The sequence below is a fragment of the Rhagoletis pomonella genome, unplaced genomic scaffold, assembly GCF_013731165.1.
Source record: "Rhagoletis pomonella isolate Grant_MI unplaced genomic scaffold, Rhpom_1.0 Rhpom_scaffold_00005, whole genome shotgun sequence".
Taxonomy (NCBI): Eukaryota; Metazoa; Arthropoda; class Insecta; order Diptera; family Tephritidae; genus Rhagoletis; species Rhagoletis pomonella.
Window position 1 is genome coordinate 31,618,926 of NW_023458559.1, and position 20,351 is coordinate 31,639,276.

The following is a 20,351-nucleotide window of genomic DNA, read 5'->3' on the forward strand; positions in this document are numbered from 1 at the left end:
ATTTTCATTTAAAACGGCCTCGAGCTCAATATAAATTGTTGAATATAGTCGGTTAAAAATATTAATTTCTTTTTGAAACAATAAAATCTAAAAGTTAAAACGAAATTAAATTATAAATGAAACAACAGCAAATGATAAAAATAAAATAAGTATCTAAATATCAAATGAAATAAAAAAAAAAATTGTTTTTCTTTTTACAACAACGGTATCTAAAAATAAAAGAAAATCTAATTAAAAAAAACCCCAAAAAAAAAATAAATATTCCGCTTCCTAGGGATTCGAAACTTGGTCCCCTCGAATAGCTCCATCTGAAAAAATCCCAGGTGCTTTCTGCCAAGCTTTTCACTTTCAAAATTGAGCTTTGTTTGTAAGACTTTCGTAACAGAATAAGCAAAATCTTTCAAACTAACTTTGCCTACTGTCTTTCAATTGTGTTTAGGCGCGTCTGCTAACACCAGGCGCCTAAATACGTGCTATGTACTGCTGCATGCGCAAAAATTTCCTTTATGCAATTTAGGAAATTTTTGCACATGCACTTCTCAACTGCCATGTAATTGAACTTTCTTAAGTTCTAATTAGATGGCACTTCAAAGTATGCTCGGCCTAGTCTGATGCATCCTCCGGACACTGCTTCCGGAGTCTTCTGCGGACTCTGCATGGCTTACAACCATGCGGAGGTGGTAATAGTTGATTACCATTGGCCACAGTGCCTACCCACTACTTTTTGGTCCAATAAATATTTTTTTATATACATACATGCAGACATACTGGTCTCCCCTCTCACTGAGTTATTCATGGTCCTTCGAGCCGGATATGAACCAGCGACCTATGGACCTTCTTTTTGGAAGATCAAAGCGGAAGCATCGCAGCTACCAGGCCTCTTCACCACAGGTAATCTCATTGTCACGAAAAGCAAATATTCTTAGTTGAAATAATTTGACGCCAATAAATATTAAAAAAATACTAATACAATTGCGTTTTATATCTTTTCTTTTATCATCAATAAAACCACGGATGCGCTCATTCGAATTCCCTGCGGCGCAACTGGGTTTCTTCATGGTCCTTCGAGCCGGATATTTGCGGCTATGTCACATTCACTAGACGACCAAATCGTCTAGGGGGGCCGGTATGTTTAGGCGCGTCTGCTAACACCAGGCGCCTAAATACGTGCTATGTACTGCTGCATGCAATGCAAATGGCAAGAAACGTGCATCTAAGCCAGTAATGACCTGTAACTGAGTCTAATAATTGGGATGTGAAATTCTAAAAAAATCGAGCTGTTGGCAAAGAAAGTTCTAAGATTTCTCAGAGCCTTGATTACAAGGTTTTTATAGCGCTGAAATTCGCTCGGATCTGGTGTTTAGGAAAATTATGAAGAAGTAGAATTCAATGTACCTATAGTATTCCTTTATATCACGCATTTATTTTCAACACTTTGTTATATATCAGTTTCAGTATTTTTCGCCTTTTAAAACGAGTTACTGCAATACAACGGCAAAACAAATGCCGCGAGCAAATATTTCAGCGCAAAATTTAGGCTGTCGAGAAAATGCAAATCAATGCATTCACATGCACTTATCTATTTGTACACAAGGGCTCACGTAATCCCTCACCGCTTTTGGCGCTATCAAAGCCAAGAATTCCACAAAGCTTTGTGCTGTTTGACGTCAGTGAAATGATCGTGATAACATGTTCGACGGCATTGGAACATGTTAAGGCATATTTTAGGCGTGCAGAGTGCAGTCGATGATATTGGAAAAAGACGGCTAGTGGAGATGTGTTGTAAGGTCCTATGTAACCAATACCAGCAGAAAGGCTTTGAAACAACTTTAGGTGTATGTGCATCGTTGTTATTTTTGCACTTCGCACGTACAACTGATTGCCACCACAACGATTTTCACTGCTTCTCGCATACGCGCTGTATGAAATTTTAATGTGCCAATAGGGCACAATAATTATGGCGAAGTGCATAAATTATTGTTGCATACTTAGCGACGCAAAAGCCACAGACAAATAATAATACTACTTAAATGTAAATTGTATGAACATACGTACGTAAGTTTTCATGTACGATGAACATTTATAAGTCTCTATAATGATATATTTATTACCAAAGTGTCAAAGACACGCAAGCTTGCACATACAAGTATACGTATACAGCAGGGATGTTACGAATATTTGCATTCGCATTCGTTATGCGAGTCCACTCTAAGGGCCGGCTGTGCAAAGTTTGCTTATCACTACCTCCCAGTTAAACATCATTATCGACGATTTCGACATCATGCATATAACATGTGATCGATAAAGCAGTCGTTGTAATTAACCGGAGTTTCTACCTCCGATTTGTGTTAACTAGACAATGAACAACCGGGCCTAAGTCTGCCTAACCAAGGTGTGGACAATAACCGGCTTTTAGCTTCAGGCGCTATACGGTTAAATAGTATATCAAGCAACAATAATGGGCCTTCAACAAGTACTGTTAAAAGTCTTATATGCCACCTAGAAATAATTTTAGATTCCTCCAGCGAAAGCGAAGGCTCGGATCTAAAATCTGGAGACATTAAAAAATGTGAAATTAAAGCTCAATTGAAGGCCTATCTTAGAGAAAAACGAGCTCATCTCGGTGAAAGTCCTCTCGATTAGAGGGAAAACTAAACTAAAATACTACCAATTGAATGACTTGGGCCGCAAATATTTGAACGCTCCACCCGCCAGCTTTCCAAGTGCAGGGCTGCCACCTTCGCTCAAACCATGCCATTTTTGTTCCTATTTTACTTCAGATGGCACTTAATTTTTCAATTCTGCACAAAGTGCCAAAATGGCGCTTTTGTAACAAAAATAATATTTCAACACATTTTTGTGAAATCCTTTGCGTATAGGTACATCTTTTTTTCAACTAAAATTTTCTAATTTATAAAGGCTATTCAACTGGTTTATCTTATTTTATCATTACACTTTTGTTTTGAAAATGTAGTTCTTATTTTATTGCTAAATGAGAATGATTAAAAAGAATGGCACTTTCATTTTTTCTATTTGGCACATTTTGGTACTTTTTCATCCTCAATATGGCAGCTCATAGCTAAGGATAGTTGGCAGCCCTGTCCAAGTGAGCAATTGTTCAGTGCAACCGGCCTTATATACGAACCTCTCAGAAATCGTCTCATGGGAGAAAAAACAGCAAAATTTTTTTTTTTTTTTTTAATATAATATGCCTCTTTTGAACTTTGACTACTAGATTAAAACACTGTATACGGTAAGCACTCGTTCAATGTTCTTATAATTTAAAATTTTAAGTAATAAAAAAGATTATTAAGTTGATTATAGCTTTTTTAACGTTATTCCTAACATTCGCATTCGCACTTTCGCATTCCGAAAATTCGCATTCGCGAATGTAAAAAATATGACATTCGAAACATCCCTAGTATACAGATATACAATACGAAATAATCCTACCCTGCAGCTCACAAAACTAGCAAACTGTATGCCTGTATTAGGGCATTCTGGATTCCGGGATCCCGAACACTTTCCCATGGCCCGAAATCCCGGGATTACAGCTCAGGTATCGCGAGAGTTTTACTGAGTCATTTACGGAATAGCTAGTAAGAGATGTTGAAAACGAAAAAATTAATTCATTTAACATGAAAAACGAGATATACAGAACACCAAAATTTTGACTCAAAGTGAACTTGAGCCATTTGCACTTGGAAGTGAATTTCAGAACCTGCCTGAATAACTATACTTGTTCAAACATTTTGTGCAAAAACTGTGTAATAACGAAAAATCTGGTAGCAATTGAAAACACAACAAGATTTTACAGTGTGGAAAGGTTGTTCCTCATATTATTTTGTTGGCGTCTTGTGGAAAATGAATTTCTGAAGATGTTAGTAAGGGGTTTTTACAATTAATATCTATAGATATTTAAGAATACTATACAAATATTTAGACATTAAATTACGGACTCTTTCACTAATGGTGATTTCGTTTCTACCAAAAAATGTCGCCTTTTGATTGCCCTTTTCTCTTTTCTTGTTCGATTCTAAATTAAAGGCAAAGGGTGAAAAAATTCTGTGTTCGTTTCTTAAAATGTCACACTCTTGTAACGCAAATAAGGCACCTTTTCTGCCCTTTGAAGCTTTGTCAGAGGAGATGGTTGCCCTGAAAATCAGATGGTTGCTTAAAACGATAATATGATGAAATTTGTGATCTGGACAAGGACAAGAAGGCAAAACATGCATTTTCAAAGGGTTGAGTGTAACATCAAACACATTTTTCACCGTGCAAGGGCAACATTTTTTGGTAGAAACGAAATGACCATAAGGTGCATTATGCTACCTGTAAGACCAAAGCCGATGACAATGAATCTGTGTGGTTTAATAAAGGCGAACCTACTTTTAAATGCAAAAGTTGTGATAAAGTCGAAATCCCGAAAAATCTCAAAATTCCAGGATTAGAATTTTTGCATCCCGAAATCACGCGATTGTTAAAATGCTTCTGAATTGAATGGCCTAGTCTGTATGTATGCATGTAATATTTGTATTGCTGGGCGCTACCGCAAAATGGTCTTAACTGTATTTTAAATGGCTTTAATGGCATTACTTTGCCTACCTGCCAGGCTGTCTGCCTTGCGTGTCATTTCCTCGCTCACCATACTCTCTCTTTTGCTCGCTAGCGTACTGCTTTCACTACTATTCATTTACATTTGCATGCACATACATACATATGTATCTGTCTACTATTTGCCACTTCAACACGCAATTATCGCACGCGGTGTAATCGCCTTTTTATGCGTTGTGGCGCCTTTAAATATGTAACGTCAACGCGCTTAAAGTGCCAGCGGCTTTTTAAAGTTCGTGGAAAAAGTGCAGCTAAAAGCCATTGAAGATTGAAGCGATGCAAGCAGCTTAAAATGCGCAACTACTATTTGTATGTACCATTGCATATCTACATAGTTATGTAGGTATGTATGTATAGTATATCAAATAGTATACGCTGCCGTTTAGCTTTTATGTGAGCTCACTATGTTAATTCGTCCCTAAGCGGATTGAAATTAATGACTACGCGTACGCTTGCATTTAAGTTTAATGTACTACTCAGTCAGTCAACCGTGTCGTGGCTTTAATGTGCATTAATACATATATGCATGTTGGGGAGGTAACAGTGCGTGTCTTTACACACACGTATTTATGTATGTATGTATGTGCATTACCCGCACCACCTTACAGGCGAAATAAAATTCGCCGTACACCTTCGAATTTTAGAAATTTTTTCAAGGCAATTTTGAAAAAAAAATTGTTTGTCGAAACCTAGAGGTCGCCCTTTTACATGCATTTTTCGGTCAAACCTACATTCCGCAATATTTTTTTAAATAGTTTTAATTTTTTTTTTTCTGATACGGTCTAAGCTACACATCGCAAACCGTCTTCAAAAGAGACACAACTCAAAATTACACGTACGTCAGAAAATGCAAAAAACTATTTCCTAGCACATGCTACTCATATGAGCAAGGAACATTTTACCTTAGGTTTTTTCAACAAAATACAACAATAATTTGCTCCAGCTTTTTCTGAAAGGTAAATAAAAGCTCTGTGTACATTTTTATAGCATAATAAAAAGGCAAAATTTTGAGTTGTGTCACTTTTGAAGATCGTGTGCGATATGTACCATATACATACATATGAATGTATATATGTATGTACATAAGAGTGGTCAAAAAGTTTAAAGAGTTAAGTTCTCACACTCTAGGATTTTTATAAATAGAAAAAAAGAATACCCATATTTTTTTTGTGTTAAAAAAAAAATTATATTTAGCACCGCGCATAAAGTTTTCCATGTATTTTATATGGGAAAAAACACTTTTTCTTAGAAATGGTATAGAATTCTTTTTCAATCGGAAAACTTTGTTTCTCTTTAGGAACATGCAATAAATATACCCAATTGTTTATATTACCATATTTTAGTACTAACGATTTTTTATGGGTTCTCCGATTGCATTTTTTTGGGGGTTTTTAGGGTACCTATCAAAAAAAGTTAATATTAAAAAATATCGATTTTCAAGAATTATTTACTGTTTCTACGAAAAAGTGTTTTTCGCCCTATAAAATACATGGAACATTTTGTGGGCTTTAAGGCAGTTCTAAATATCATTTTTCTTACAAAAAAAATACAGGTATTCTTTTTTTCCAATTAGAAAAATCTTAGAGGGTGTGAGAGCTTAATATTTTAAATCACCCTAATGTACATACACATATATATATTGAAACAGATGCCGTCAGTCATGAAAATTATTTCGTTGTTAATGTGCAAATTTAAACGTTTCAACAGCGTTTTTAATGTGTCATAAATTGTCGTAAGTAAATTTGCATACACTTATTGTGGCATTGATTTGAGCTTTTACGAGATCATTTGTTAACTCTAAGTGGCAGGAAAAATTAGATGAAGACATCAACAAGTTTTGTGTTTGGCTGCCATATAAGTTTGGCTATCAGTGTTGCCAGAACTTTTTGGGCCGACCGGCTAGATTGGCAAAAAAAACGCGGCTAAAAACGGCTAAAATGTTTTAGTGAAAATTCACATGCTTTATTTAAATAAATCGCAAGAAACGAAAGACTAGTTAACACCATTAATTTATATCGAGTGTATATTCCTCATCAGTGTGTATTCCATCATCAAATGAATCACTATTGTATGAATGAATTGATTAATTTTAAGAGATCGTCATCTACAGTAAAATTATGGCAGCATTTTTCTTCACGTTTTAAACCGTATCTTATATATAAAAGATGGTTTAACGTTTTAACGCACATTGGATTTCTTTGCTTAGTTTTTATTATGTATATCCATTGAACTAAATATTCGCTCTACTTCTGCATTACTTATAGGCAAAACAAGAAAACTAAAATCTAGGTTGGAAAGGTCAGCAAAAGGGTTTTCTCTTAGGGCATTTCGAAATTGATAAACTTCGGCCCAAAATTTTACAGTTCAGTCTAAATTACTCCAGGTATGTAACGTTAACCGTTGCCATTGCATCTCTACGGATGTTATTTCGTCGGCATTATATTTGTGTTTTTGTTGCTGTAGTTGAACAAATACTTTTGGTTTAATTACTCTTAATGCATTTCCAACCGAAAAAAGTCAATTTTTTTTGGTGTGGCAATATTTGTAGGGAGCCGTTGGCGTAATTCCTTTATTAAAGTGATAATAAAATAGCGACCATTTTCTCGAATTATTTTCTCGGCTTCGTGGTCAAAAGCGTTTGTGCTTACTTTTGTATTTAAATACTCTTCAAAACTTCGATAAAACTGAGGAAATGGAGCAAGGTATGGTTCCAACGGGGAGCATATAGGATCAAATGTGTCCGCGCTAATAACCACTAGGGAGCATAGATGCGAAAGTAAAACATTGAGTTCATTAAAAATCTTCATTGGGTCTGCATTATTGCTTTCGAACAACTTGTTTACTTTTTGCACCTGAAAATTAGGCAAATAGTAAAATCGGCTAAAAACGGCTAACTTTTTTTTACAAACCGGCTAACAAATCGGCTGCCGGCTAGATCGAATTTTCTCCGGCTAGTTGCTATCAAAACCGGCTAAATCTAGCGGCTAAAATGGCAACGCTGTTGGCTATACGACAGCCTGACGGGATGCACCAGCTATGAAACGATTTCCGAAAATTGTGGAGAAAAGTTTGTCTATATGTAGGTCCGATTTGGTTGAGTTACGGTACTCGATTGAGGCCAATGTGGAACCCTACCTGACTAACTCATTAGCAATCTTATTTCCGGGAATGTTGCGGCTACCAGAGACCCAAACAAAATCTAATTCGAAGTAACTACTAACCACGTCCCGTAATGGTTTTCACTTAAATTTAAAAAAAAATATATATATGATTCATTTTTAGTTAAATTTTTTGCTCAGAGAGCAAAAATAGCTTTACGTGTTTCCTTTAAGGGTCGAAAGTGAAGAAAACCCTGAAATAAATATCAATAAAAGTAAATACGAAAACAAATACGGAAACGAGGATAAAGGTGGATTCGAAGGTAACTACGAAAACGAATATGAAAGCGAATATGGTGACGAAGACGTATCATACGAAGACGGAGACGAGCACGAAGATGATTACGAAGATGAAAACGAAAAAGAATACGAAGACGAAGGAAAAACCGAAACCAATTCGAATTTAACCCCAAACACTAACACGAAGACGAATTTGAGCACGAATGCAAATGCAAATACGAACTCCAACAGGAATTCGAAGTGATTAACATTAGCATTACCTTTACCATTGCCATTACTTTTATAATTACCAAACTCATTACCATTACCAATACCTTTAATATTCAAAATACCTTTGTCATCAACATTACCATTGTCATTACCATTACCCTTCCCATTACCATTGCCATAACAATTTCCATTACCATTACCATTGCCACCATCAGTACAATTACCTTTACCATTAACATTACCCTTACCTTTACATTTGGAGCGTGTGCGTACATTTTCATGACAGAAAATAGCGAAAACTTATTTTCTTATTTCTAAGCAAAAAAAATTAAACCCAGGAGATAACTTTAATTTTTCCAGGAAAAAATAAAACTAAAAAAATAATTATTAAACTTGATTGTTTTTATAATAACACTTTAAAAATAGGAATCAGTGCCGCTGAGGGTATCCCAAGTAACTCATATCAACAGACTTATGAACTGCTCAGTCAGTTGTGACTATGTTGTTAAGTACGCCAGAGCCATAGTGGTCGTCTGCCGGTTTGATCGCCTTAGCTGTGCCGTGACCGACTACAGCGATAGGAAACACGTCTGCCTGGAAACCAAACGCAAAGCCAAGCAAAGGGTTTAATCTTCTTAACCTCCAGGAAATATTAAATTCCCGGTCCCAATATTTGCGGAAGAAGGAGCTGGTGGGTCTGGTAAATCTATTTCAGATTGTCTATAGTCTGTGCACTGTCATAGCTTGGAAGGTAATTGAGGAATCATACCACTTTGACCGGTCGTTCCTTTCGCGAATAGAGAGCTTCGAATGCTGCGCAACCTCTGAGCTACTAGGCCCTTACGTCGGGTCTCCGATCACCAAAGTGCGGATGAAAACTAAAAAAAATGCTACCTCAATACCTTAGAAACATGAGTTCAGCGCTTCTCCTAAGAAACCAACAGTCTCCAACTCAGCTAGAGCTACGACACGGCTCCACAATATTCATACCAAGGTAGTGCCCCTATAAAATACCTGCAGCGCAAACACTTAGGGTCCTGTGCCCTTTAGTAAGCCACACAGGGCCTGCAGGAACACCAAAGACTGCACAGCTCAGGCGAGGTTCTTAGTCAATAGTGAACGCCTACGGTTTCGACGTGATGGTCCGAAACCGTTTCCTTGTTTTTCGCACTAAGAAGCTGAAAAGTAAAATTTTTATTTTCCATCGTAATTTTTCGATCCGCGTTGAAATTTTCAATCACTCGAATTTTAAATGCATACTTTTTATTTACCATATGGAAATTTCGAGTGCTTTTAAGTGCTCACACTTGATCGCGCTGCCACATTCGACCGCATTTCAATGGTCACATAAAAATCTAACGTGCCCACATGCCTTTTCCATACAAGTGATTGCAAATGCGCACAATAAAAGCCATCTGGGTCGTAGACTACATAATTATCAACCATAAAATTTAATATTATTAAACACCAACAACAACAGCAGTGTTATACATGTATAATTGCAACTAATGGTGGCGGATGTGAATGAAGCTAGGACCTCTGAACGAATGAATACTCATAGTACGTGCATATACATATGTATGTACATTAGACTGCATTACTAAGAAAAGTTGCGGTTTTTCCGCCGGGATTACAAAATTTATTGTATTTTAAGACGTCCACCAAAATATTTCGGAAAAAATTAAGATTTACGTGAGCTGGATCGATTTGAAAATACCTCTAAAAATTTAGTTTTTTATTAATAAAAATAGTTTCTTAAAGAACTTTTTGAATAAGCCCCCTCAGATGACAAAACAGATTAAGCTTAAAAAATCTGCATAAAAATATTTAAAAATCTTTTCAACGGAATCGTAATGATGTGATTTATGATGCTGTTTTTTACTTTTTTCAAAGATTTATTTACGAAAAACATGAATAACTTGGCCAAACCTGTGCTGATTTAGACTTATTGGACCTCAGTAGAAAGGTATTTTCCCACTTTCATTGGTGTCTCAATTTTTTCAAATACCAACACATCTTTATTCGACTTTGAATGACGTTCGTTCATCCTACCTTTCTCTTTTATCCTTTGAATGAGTTTATCAGCAAAGAAATAAAAAGGGTGAGAAAATACCTTTCCAATAATACCTCACAAATCTAAATCGGAAGAGCTTAGGTTTAGTTATTCAAGTTTTTCTTATACCAATCTTTGACAAAAGTTAAAAAACAGCATCAAAAATCTTATTATTACGATTTCGTTAAAAAAAAAATCTTATTTTAAAAAAAAATTTTTATGCAAATTTTTATACCCGAGCGCACTTGTGCACAAGGGTATATTAATTTTGTTCACATAACGGTTGTTTGTAACAGCCAAAACGAATCGAGATAGATATAGACAAATGTATACATAAATGATCAGGATGAAAAAAGAAATCGATTAAGCCATGTCTGTCTGTCCGTCCGTCTGTCCGTCTGTCCGTCTGTCCGTCTGTCCGTCTGTCCGTCTGTCCGTGTACACGATAACTCGAGCAAAAATTGAGATATCTCAACGAAATTTGGTATGTAGGTTTCCCTTAATCCAAGGTAGGTTGGTATTGAAAATGGGCGAAATCGGACTTTAACCACGCCCACTTCCCATATAACGGTAATTTCCAGAAATACGAAAACTGCGATATTTTAGTAACTACTGAAGATAATTCACTCAAAATTGACATTTACAATAATTTTTAGACGAAAAATAAGAATATTATAAATTTTTGGAAAATGGGCGTAGCCACGCCCACTTATGGTTACATGTGTATATCTTGGTAACCGCAGCACCAATTTCTTCCAAACTTGGCACAGTTGTTGGCCTTCGCATAACATACCAAATGGCCGAAAATTTTTAAAATCGCTCAATAACCACGCCTACTTCCCATATAACGGTAATTTTCAGAAATACGAAAACTGCAATATTTTAGTAACTACTGGAGATTATTCACTCAAAATTGATATTTATAATAAGTTTTAGACGAAAAATAAGAATATTATAAATTTTTGGAAAATGGGCGTAGCCACGCCCACTTATGGTTACATGTGTATATCTTGGTAACCGCTACACCAATTTCTTCCAAACTTGGCACAGTTGTTGGCCTTGGTACATCATAAAAAACCGCCGAAACTTTTTAAAATCGGACAATAACCACGCCCACATACCATATAACGGTAATTTAGAGAAATACAAAATCTTCGATAAATCATTAAATATTGAAGCTAATTTTTTCAAAATTGATGCTTGCAACAATTCTTTACCAAGAAATACGTTTATGGTAAAATTTTGGAAAATGGGAGTGGCACCGCCCACTTATGATCACATATAAGTATACCGGTAACCGTTCTACCAATTTGTACCAAACTCGGTATGGTTATTGTACTTGCCACGTGTAAGCAAAACGTTGAAAATTATTGAAATCGGACTAATATAACGGCCGATTCTCATATAACGGTAAATTTAAGAAATGCTTGAAACTTCAATATTTCGAAATTGAAGGACGCTAATTTACTCAAAATTGTTACAACTCGGCTTACCATCTAGCGGAAGGTTTCGGAAGGGTGAAAAAACATATATTTAATACTTGCGCCGGGTATTTAATGTTCGGCTCCGCCCGAACTTAGCCTTTCTTACTTGTTTTAGCTTAAACCGTTTCATTTGAGGGGATTTTTTCAAAGCACATCTTTATGAAACTATTATTATTATTCATAAATTACTTAATTTTTGGAGGTTTTTTCAAATCGGTCCAGCTGACGTAAATCTTAATATTTTTCCGAAATATTTTGGTGGACGTCTTAAAATATAATCGATTTTATAATTCCAATGGAAAAACCGTACCGATTTTTTTTTTCTACGGGGAGTGATCCAATCTAATGTACATACGTGGCATTAATTGGAACTCGAAAGCACAACCCGAACCCGCAGACGCCTAAAATTACTGCAGAAAAATTTAATTTCCTAGAAGTGGAACCACGAAATGGCACTCAATTATTAATTGTACCAAAAAACATGCATGCCACATATTGCATGGATATCAAATGCGATGAATACCCTTTATAGAAATGTAAAAATTTGTAATTGTAACGCAGAGTAAGCCCTTGATATTAACTGTTCTAGCGGTAACTCATATTTTTGCCTTTTTTGATGCCTTAATAACAAACAGCGTTGACTCTAATTCGCTATGACTCCAACACTACTATTGTTCCACATGGCCTAATTACCGTTGAATGTTTCATGACCTAGCACGTGATTTCTGACTACTCTACTAGATTGAAACAAAACAATTCACGGCAGCGAAAACTGTGACGAAATTATATTTTGTCGCGCTCCAAATTATTATTTCGATTGTTATGTATATGCCATTATTTTTGACACCATTACTCTCAACTTTTCTTCTTTTTAGTGTCGTGTTCTGTTGAATTTGCGCACATCACAGCCATTCGAAGAGGTTCTAGAGGATTTGGGTCAAGTTTTGAAAATAAATGGTGCTAAGAAAATGTATACAGGCACGGGACAAGAGGTGAGTTAAATAGGTCAATGTGGCACTTATAATTATATGAACGCAGCCATTGGCCTTAACCCATCGAACCATAAGAAGTTGATATGTTACGCCGACAGCATTCTCAAATTTTGTCTTTCTATATCTTCCATTTTTACTTGCACTTAATTTACCTTCTATCCGCGCTCTTGCTTACACAAATCATTTTGTCATTCATCATATTCCTCACAGGTACGCAGTTTTTCACAATTACGCAATGAATTTGCGGACGTTGACACATTTTATCTTGCAACTGGTACTGCCTTAATTGCCGGTTCGCCTATAAGGCGTTCACGTTCACGCCCCTCAGTTGTTGCAGCAGCACCAATTTTACCCACAGAAGAACTGCCTAAGGTTCCTTTGCGTGGCGCACGTCCACGCAGTAAAAGTCGTCCACGCATTCTCTATGCGCCTGAGAGTGAAATTTTACGTGCGAACGGTGAATATAGCATGTTGGATATTATGAAAGAGGAGCCCACCAAAGTGACCATACGTGGACTACGGCGTACTTTCTATCCGCCCTTACATCATGCACCTGCGGATAATACACCTCCAGATAAAAAATTGCAACTGCAGTGGGTGTAAGTAGTTAATGCATTCCTTTATTAAAAAGCTCGTTATAAGTCTTCCTTAATTGTTTTACCCACAGTCACGGCTATCGCGGCATTGATGCACGCCGCAATCTCTGGGTTTTACCATCAGGTGAGCTGTTGTATTATGTAGCGGCTGTTGCGGTGCTGTTGGATCGTGAAGAAGATGCACAACGACACTATATAGGGCACACCGAAGACATTATGTGGTTAGTAAGACTCAGGAACAATGTACTATTTATCTTAAAAATTCTTACTTTTCCGGCAGCATGGACGTGCATCCTTCACGCGAGCTAGTTGCTTCGGGGCAGAAAGCTGGACGTGATCGTAAATCACAAGCGCATGTACGCATTTGGAGTACGGAATCACTACAGACGCTCTATGTGTTCGGCATGGGTGAGCTGGATAGTGGCGTTACGGCGGTAGCTTTTTCACAATTGGTAAGCAATTCATTATTATTATTGTTTTTTTTTTTTTCTTTTTATTTCTTTCATTTAAACGCTGTGTTATTCTTCAATACAATTCTAGAACGGTGGCAGCTACATTTTAGCAGTGGATAGCGGACGTGAAAGCATACTTTCTGTCTGGCAATGGCAATGGGGTCATCTGCTTGGAAAAGTTGCTGTAAGTAATTGTGCGTATTAAATGCACCTATACACAACTTAATGCACTTATCAATTCTAGACGTTACAAGAAGGCCTCTCCGGTGCCGCTTTTCATCCGCTGGACGATAATCTCATCATTACTCATGGGCGTGGCCACCTGGCTTTCTGGCATCGCCGCAAAGATGGATTTTTCGAACGCACCGATATTGTTAAGCAACCGTCTCGTTCGCATGTGACCAGCGTGCAATTTGAACCAGACGGCGATGTCATCACTGCCGATTCCGATGGCTTCATCACTATTTATTCCGTCGATTCGGATGGTGCATATTTCGTGCGCACAGAATTCGAGGCGCACAACAAAGGCATTGGTTGTTTGATTATGCTAGGCGAAGGTACATTGTTGTCTGGTGGAGAGAAGGATCGTAAAATTGCTGCCTGGGATTCATTACAAAATTACAAGAAAATTGCTGAAACAAAAGTAAGGGTACTTGTTGTTTACCTTAGTATTTCTTTCTATTAATGTCTTTGATGTACAGCTTCCAGAGGCCGCTGGCGGCGTACGCACCATTTATCCACAGCGTCCCGGACGCAATGATGGCAATATTTATGTGGGCACTACACGTAACAACATTTTAGAGGGTTCACTACAGCGTCGTTTCACACAAGTTGTTTTTGGTCACGGTCGTCAATTATGGGGTTTGGCTGCTCATCCCGAAGATGAGGTGTTTGCCACTGCCGGTCATGACAAACATATAGCGCTATGGCGCAAGAACAAGTTGATTTGGACTATACAAACTGGTTATGAATGCGTTTCATTAGCTTTTCATCCATTTGGCACTGCCCTGGCTGCTGGCAGCACTGAGGGTCACTTGCTTGTCATCAATTGTGAAAACGGTTCGGTTATGTTGACGTTGCGTGTCTGCGGTTCACCGCTGAACTGTGTGGCCTACAATCAAGGTTAGTGTAAACCGTTATATATATGTAGAAAGGAGATTTTAAACTGAAACATCTATATATACGCCTCTATTTAGTTGGCGACATGATAGCCATGGGCTCTCAAAACGGCAGCATCTACTTGTTTCGCGTGTCGCGCGATGGTTTCTCTTACAAAAAGGTGAACAAAATACGTGGCTCACAGCCACTGACACATCTGGACTGGAGCATGGATGGCAATTTCGTGCAAACTGTTACCATAGACTTTGATCTGCTCTTCTGGGATGCTAAATCACTATCGCCCGAGCGTAGCCCCATCGCCATGAAAGATGTCAAATGGTTGACTAGCAACTGCACGGTTGGCTTTCTGGTTGCAGGCATGTGGAGTAATCGTTATTACAACAATAATAACACAATTATTGCCACCTGCAGCCGTTCATCAGCCCAAGATATGCTGGTATCCGGCGACGCCGATGGCTACTTGCGTGTTTTCAGGCAAGTAACCCAGCATTACATATTAAAAAATTAACTAATTTTTTAACACTTATATAACTGAATTCTTAACCTTTCTCATAACTCCACAGATATCCCTGCATCAGTCCACGCGCCGAATTTCATGAAGCGAAAGTCTATTCCGGCATGTTGGCATGTGCGCGTTTTCTCTATGGCGATCATACTGTGGTGACAGTGGGCGGCACAGATGCCTCGCTGATGGTGTGGGATTTGGTTGAGGAATAGCTGCAATGGCCACCGTGGCGTACTACTGTCCAACAGTATGATGAAGCACGCGGCTACACCGACTATTGGACACGCCGGCGATCGTCGAATAAGTCATCGACAATATTGGACAGCGACTCTATTGAATATCAGTAAATTGTTGTTTTTGATATCGGCGGCTTTCGCTGAGCAAATCTGTGCATCACAAAGAGAATTATAGATTGATGCTCGCCTGACGCCGCAATTGTTGCTGTCATTTACATTAATTCGCCCTTCCTGGTGTTGGTGTTTGAACGAAGTGCCTTTTTTGCTGTGGACGCAGCTCCTTCCGTCTTTACACGAAAATTTTGCATATCAACTAAATTAAATACTTTTGTTAGAAGTTTATTGAAAATTGTAAACGAAATTAACATATTACCGAAATATGAAAGATATCTAGCACATAAAATTGCTAATTAGGTTAAAAGGATTGTGAAACATAGAATGCCTCGGAAATATTTGACGTATTGCCGCTTCCGTTAAGTTAAAGCGCCATCTGTTTGTGAAATACTTGGCTGTACTGTTGATGATATGGAACTCGTTAGTGATGTAAAAAATAATGCAAAGCTGCTGTTGTCAAAGTGAGCAAAATTTTATTGCATCAATATGGGAACCTAGTGTTTAATATTTACATTTCTATAAAATTAAATAGATTTCAAATTTGGGGATTCCTTTAAACGCGCAAAGTGGAAAGCTCGTAAACCTCGGATTTTCTTTAAGGCTGTTTAACAGTTCGAGCATAGTTCCTTTGTCAAATACTTCGTATCAGCTGCAATGATCGGATTTTAAAAAAAATATGTGTTGTAGAATCTGAAAAAAATGTGGTAGATTTCAAAAAACGGTGGTGGATCTCTGGGTTTGAATCAAACTTTGTACAAAAATTAAAAAAAATTCTGCAAGGTTTCACCTATAAGGCAAACTTTTTAATTAGACTCTAAAAAAAATGGATTTAAGTATAATAAAGTGCAAGATTGAAGTTGCTAAAAATTGCGTTGGGTTTTGGCAATTCCTTGACAGTGTAAAGCAGTTCCTTCCATATTTTAAGAGATTTCTGCAACCTTGCGGAGTGATGCCATCCTTTCTTTTTATCACATCACGAAGTAGCGAAAAAATGTTACACGTTCCAGAAACAGCTAATTGGGATTTACCGATTTTGAAAATTCTCAAGTAAAAGTAAACAACGCCCAGCGTTCGGACTACCGAAACTTGATTCAGGAGTAAATGACTCGAAAAATCGGAGCAAAAAGGAAATTTTCGGAGCAGATTAACATTTTTATTAAATAGTATAGTATTGAAACGGAGTGCTTGTAAATCAGCTTGATCTCTAAATAGAATTCAAACCAAACTTTCCATGAATAAATTATTACCATATTATTTTAATAAGTTCTTTGGAAAAAGTAAAAAAATCTGAGCATATTTAAGTCAAGCGGAGTAGAGTAGATTTGAAATTTAAAAAAGAAATCGGATTAAATCTGCTCCGATCGGAGCAAAGTCCGGACGCTGGCAACGCCTCAGAAACCTTAGATGCACTTAAATTTGCTAATACTTTCACAAAAATTTAACACGATAAAACCGCGTTTCCCATCGAAAAATGTATTACTGAGAAAATTTACTATTTTACAGTTTATGTTATCCTCCAATTCGGCTTTATTTTCCTTTACTTGAGAAATTTCATCGTCGTCGGGAATGCGGAATCTTGTATTAATTATATCATTTTTTGTTACCATATAAGTGTTTAGTGTTGGACAATTTTTGCTCTTAAAATTAAGACAATTATGTCAAGCAACAATAAAACTACTCAAAAACGCGAATATGTGGTAGATTTCAGACCTTGAGTGGTAGATGTGGTGATGCTCAAAAAAGTGGCACATTGTGGTAGAAGTCCGATCACTGATCAGTTGAAGTGCACATAAAAGCAAGATTCAAAAAGCCGCAAAAAAGTTAAAAAATTAAAATTTTACGAATTAATTGATCAAAACCGAAACTTAAACTTACGAACGATTTTTCTGTGATAGTTGAGCGGAAAATTTCGAGGTTTTCGAGACATGTTCGTATTTCAGGGAATTTTGTAAATATTCTTAACAAAAAAGTTTTGAATTGCGATTTTAAGCTGGATTTAAATATTTGTAATGAAATTAATAAATGGGCAGTACATTAGTCCATTTACGATATTTAATTATTTCTAAATATTTCTGCAAAACCTGAAAATCGATTTTAAATCATAGAATTCCGAACAGATGCATTAAGCATTTGAAATCTATTTCATTTTTTTATAAATTTGGTTACGTGGTTGCATAGAAAACGCCACAAAAATTAAAATGAGATTGTTACCCACGTGTTTGTAATTATTTTGTTTGAATTTATATAGTGAAGATATCTTCCATAATAACTTATAAAACAAAAGCTTCCAAGTATTTGAGAACAAGTTTTTGAACTTTCATACACCGCTTCCTGTTTACGAAAATCTTCCAGTCAATTAATTTTTTTTTATTTATCAATTGTTTCTTTTTAACTTTTTTATGCTTTTTTTTATTTTATCTTTAGTTGCAGAGCTGCCTCCTTTCCTACTCTATATTCCTTCTCAACATGTCCTAATGTTATCACTTTCCTATTTCTGTAACAGACTTAAGCCACTGGTGGATACTAGCAAATAATATAAGAACTTCATAGTTGAAAGAAAACCATAATAATATTCATGAGAAATCAATAGAATACATTCACACATACATACACACATACTATAAACAATTTGTAATAATTGTTATTTTATTTAACATTCGTTCTAAATGTACATATATATATATATATTTGTTCATACATATTTTATGTTTTTTTTTTAATTTCCGATGCTTTTTTATTTTACCAAATTGAATTCAATTTCGTTTCATTTTTTCATTGCATCCTATAGTATTTATTTTCTTTATTTAACAAAATTTATAACTTATACAAGAAAAAATTGTGTTTTTTATAAAATACAAAGGTCACATCATTTGTTATATTTTAAATTAAAATAGGTACAACCGCAATTGCACATTACATGGCGCATTTTTTAAAAATTACTATAAATACATAAAAATAATGAGAAATACAAATAAAATGTAAAAATTCGCAGAAGTATTAAAGACTGAGTTTTTATTTCATAATGAGGTCTTCTTTTTCTAATAGCTGCCAACCATCGGCAGGCAATGGCAAACCCCCGAGTGTATTTTAGCCATGAAAAAGACTCATAAACTCGAACTCGAGTTGGGCTACTGTGGATCTCATCTGCCTTAGCGAGGCGTTGAATGAACAGCACAGGCTCAAGGTGGCCAGAAGAGAGAAATACCCACCTTACCTCCAAAGGCTCTTCTGGACTTTCTTGAGTAAGTATGTGTTGTGGTGAGTGGAGGACGCAATAGATACACTAGGTCGCGGTACATACCTCTTCAATTTTTTCTCTACAAGTGGCTGAGCTACCTCCTTACATACTCAGAAGGTGTTACTCTGTGCAGTTCAAGTTAAAATTGGGGTGGTTGGCTTGTAGACTACTCGGCTTCATCGTGTGATCCAAAACTGGGAACCCAGTGGCTGTGCCGATAGCTGTGGTTTGACTCGCCTGAAGAACTTGGCGCCCACGGCTCATACTGGTTTGCTGCAGAGCCACCGATAGCTTAGCCAGTGGCAAGAATAATATTTTTGACTTTTCTCTAGCCGGTGCCGGATGCGAATTCTCTCGCCTATTGTTGTCACTTGAGTCGGAAAAGAAACGAGACTATCGATCACAATACCTAGGATATTAAGATGATAAACGGTAAAAATGATTTTTCCTTTATTTCCTCATTTCTTTCGTTCAAATGGCTGGCCATGGATCTTCCGGCCGATATTTGTTGGTTATATTCCTTGGAGAACTGTTCAAGGGCACTGAGGGAGCTATTTATCAATGTGCAGAGCATATTTATACAAGGACTATATCGGTTATAATGTAACCCTTCAAATTGGGTTTTTATTTTTCTTATCAAATTTAACCGTTATTTTATGATTTTTATTTTTCTCATCAAGAATATTTTTTTTTTTATAAATATTTTTTCGATCAGTTGTTATCGTTATTTAAGGTTTCTATTTTTCGGTCGTATTATGAAAAATAGAAATTTAAATTTTACTAATATTCTGGATCGGGAAAAGCAAACAATAACGATTTAGCAAAGTTTTAAATATAAAAATCGGGATATTTTGAATGTTTATTGTACAGTCATCGGCGCATGAGATAATGGAGACTCCCCTGATTGGAGGAGGAAAATCGGCAAAATAAATATTAAACAGGGAAGGAAAGAAAATAAAATATAGCTTGCTCTCCTTGTAAACCAGGCTTGTGCATGTTGCTACTAACATCCTGCTACGGCAACTCTTTCACACCTAGAGGGCGCTGTTACAATATTAAGTTACCCGAGTCTTACAAAAAAACTTTTACTCTAAAAAAATCACAAATTTAAAAACAACTAATTATAACTTTTACAAAAATAGAACAAAAATCTATTCAATTGAATTTCCAAAAATTATTACCAAACATTGGCATCTTTGCAAGATTTTTCGAAGTTTGCGCTGGTGTGCAAAAGGAACAACCATTTGGGAGAGTATATTATTGCTAGTCCTTCACACCCAAGCAATTTCATATTGTGAATGCAATTTTTACAACGTTTTTCTTTGTGCTTAATTTTCGGA

The 20,351-nt window shown here is 36.5% G+C and overlaps 1 protein-coding gene across 1 annotated transcript in view; it reads left to right on the forward strand.

Annotated features, from left to right (window-relative positions):
- Positions 1 to 16,004, forward strand: part of LOC118738838 (echinoderm microtubule-associated protein-like CG42247) — a 47,693-nt gene extending 31,689 nt beyond the window's left edge. The window contains exons 3-11 of the mRNA XM_036469846.1: positions 12,635 to 12,751; positions 12,962 to 13,350; positions 13,419 to 13,568; positions 13,628 to 13,799; positions 13,888 to 13,983; positions 14,044 to 14,442; positions 14,501 to 14,921; positions 14,996 to 15,392; positions 15,482 to 16,004. Coding sequence (XP_036325739.1) covers positions 12,635 to 12,751; positions 12,962 to 13,350; positions 13,419 to 13,568; positions 13,628 to 13,799; positions 13,888 to 13,983; positions 14,044 to 14,442; positions 14,501 to 14,921; positions 14,996 to 15,392; positions 15,482 to 15,635 — 2,295 coding nt within the window. The 3' untranslated portion in view covers positions 15,636 to 16,004. The remainder of the gene's footprint in view (positions 1 to 12,634; positions 12,752 to 12,961; positions 13,351 to 13,418; positions 13,569 to 13,627; positions 13,800 to 13,887; positions 13,984 to 14,043; positions 14,443 to 14,500; positions 14,922 to 14,995; positions 15,393 to 15,481) is intronic.
- The last annotated feature ends 4,347 nt before the right edge of the window (positions 16,005 to 20,351 follow it).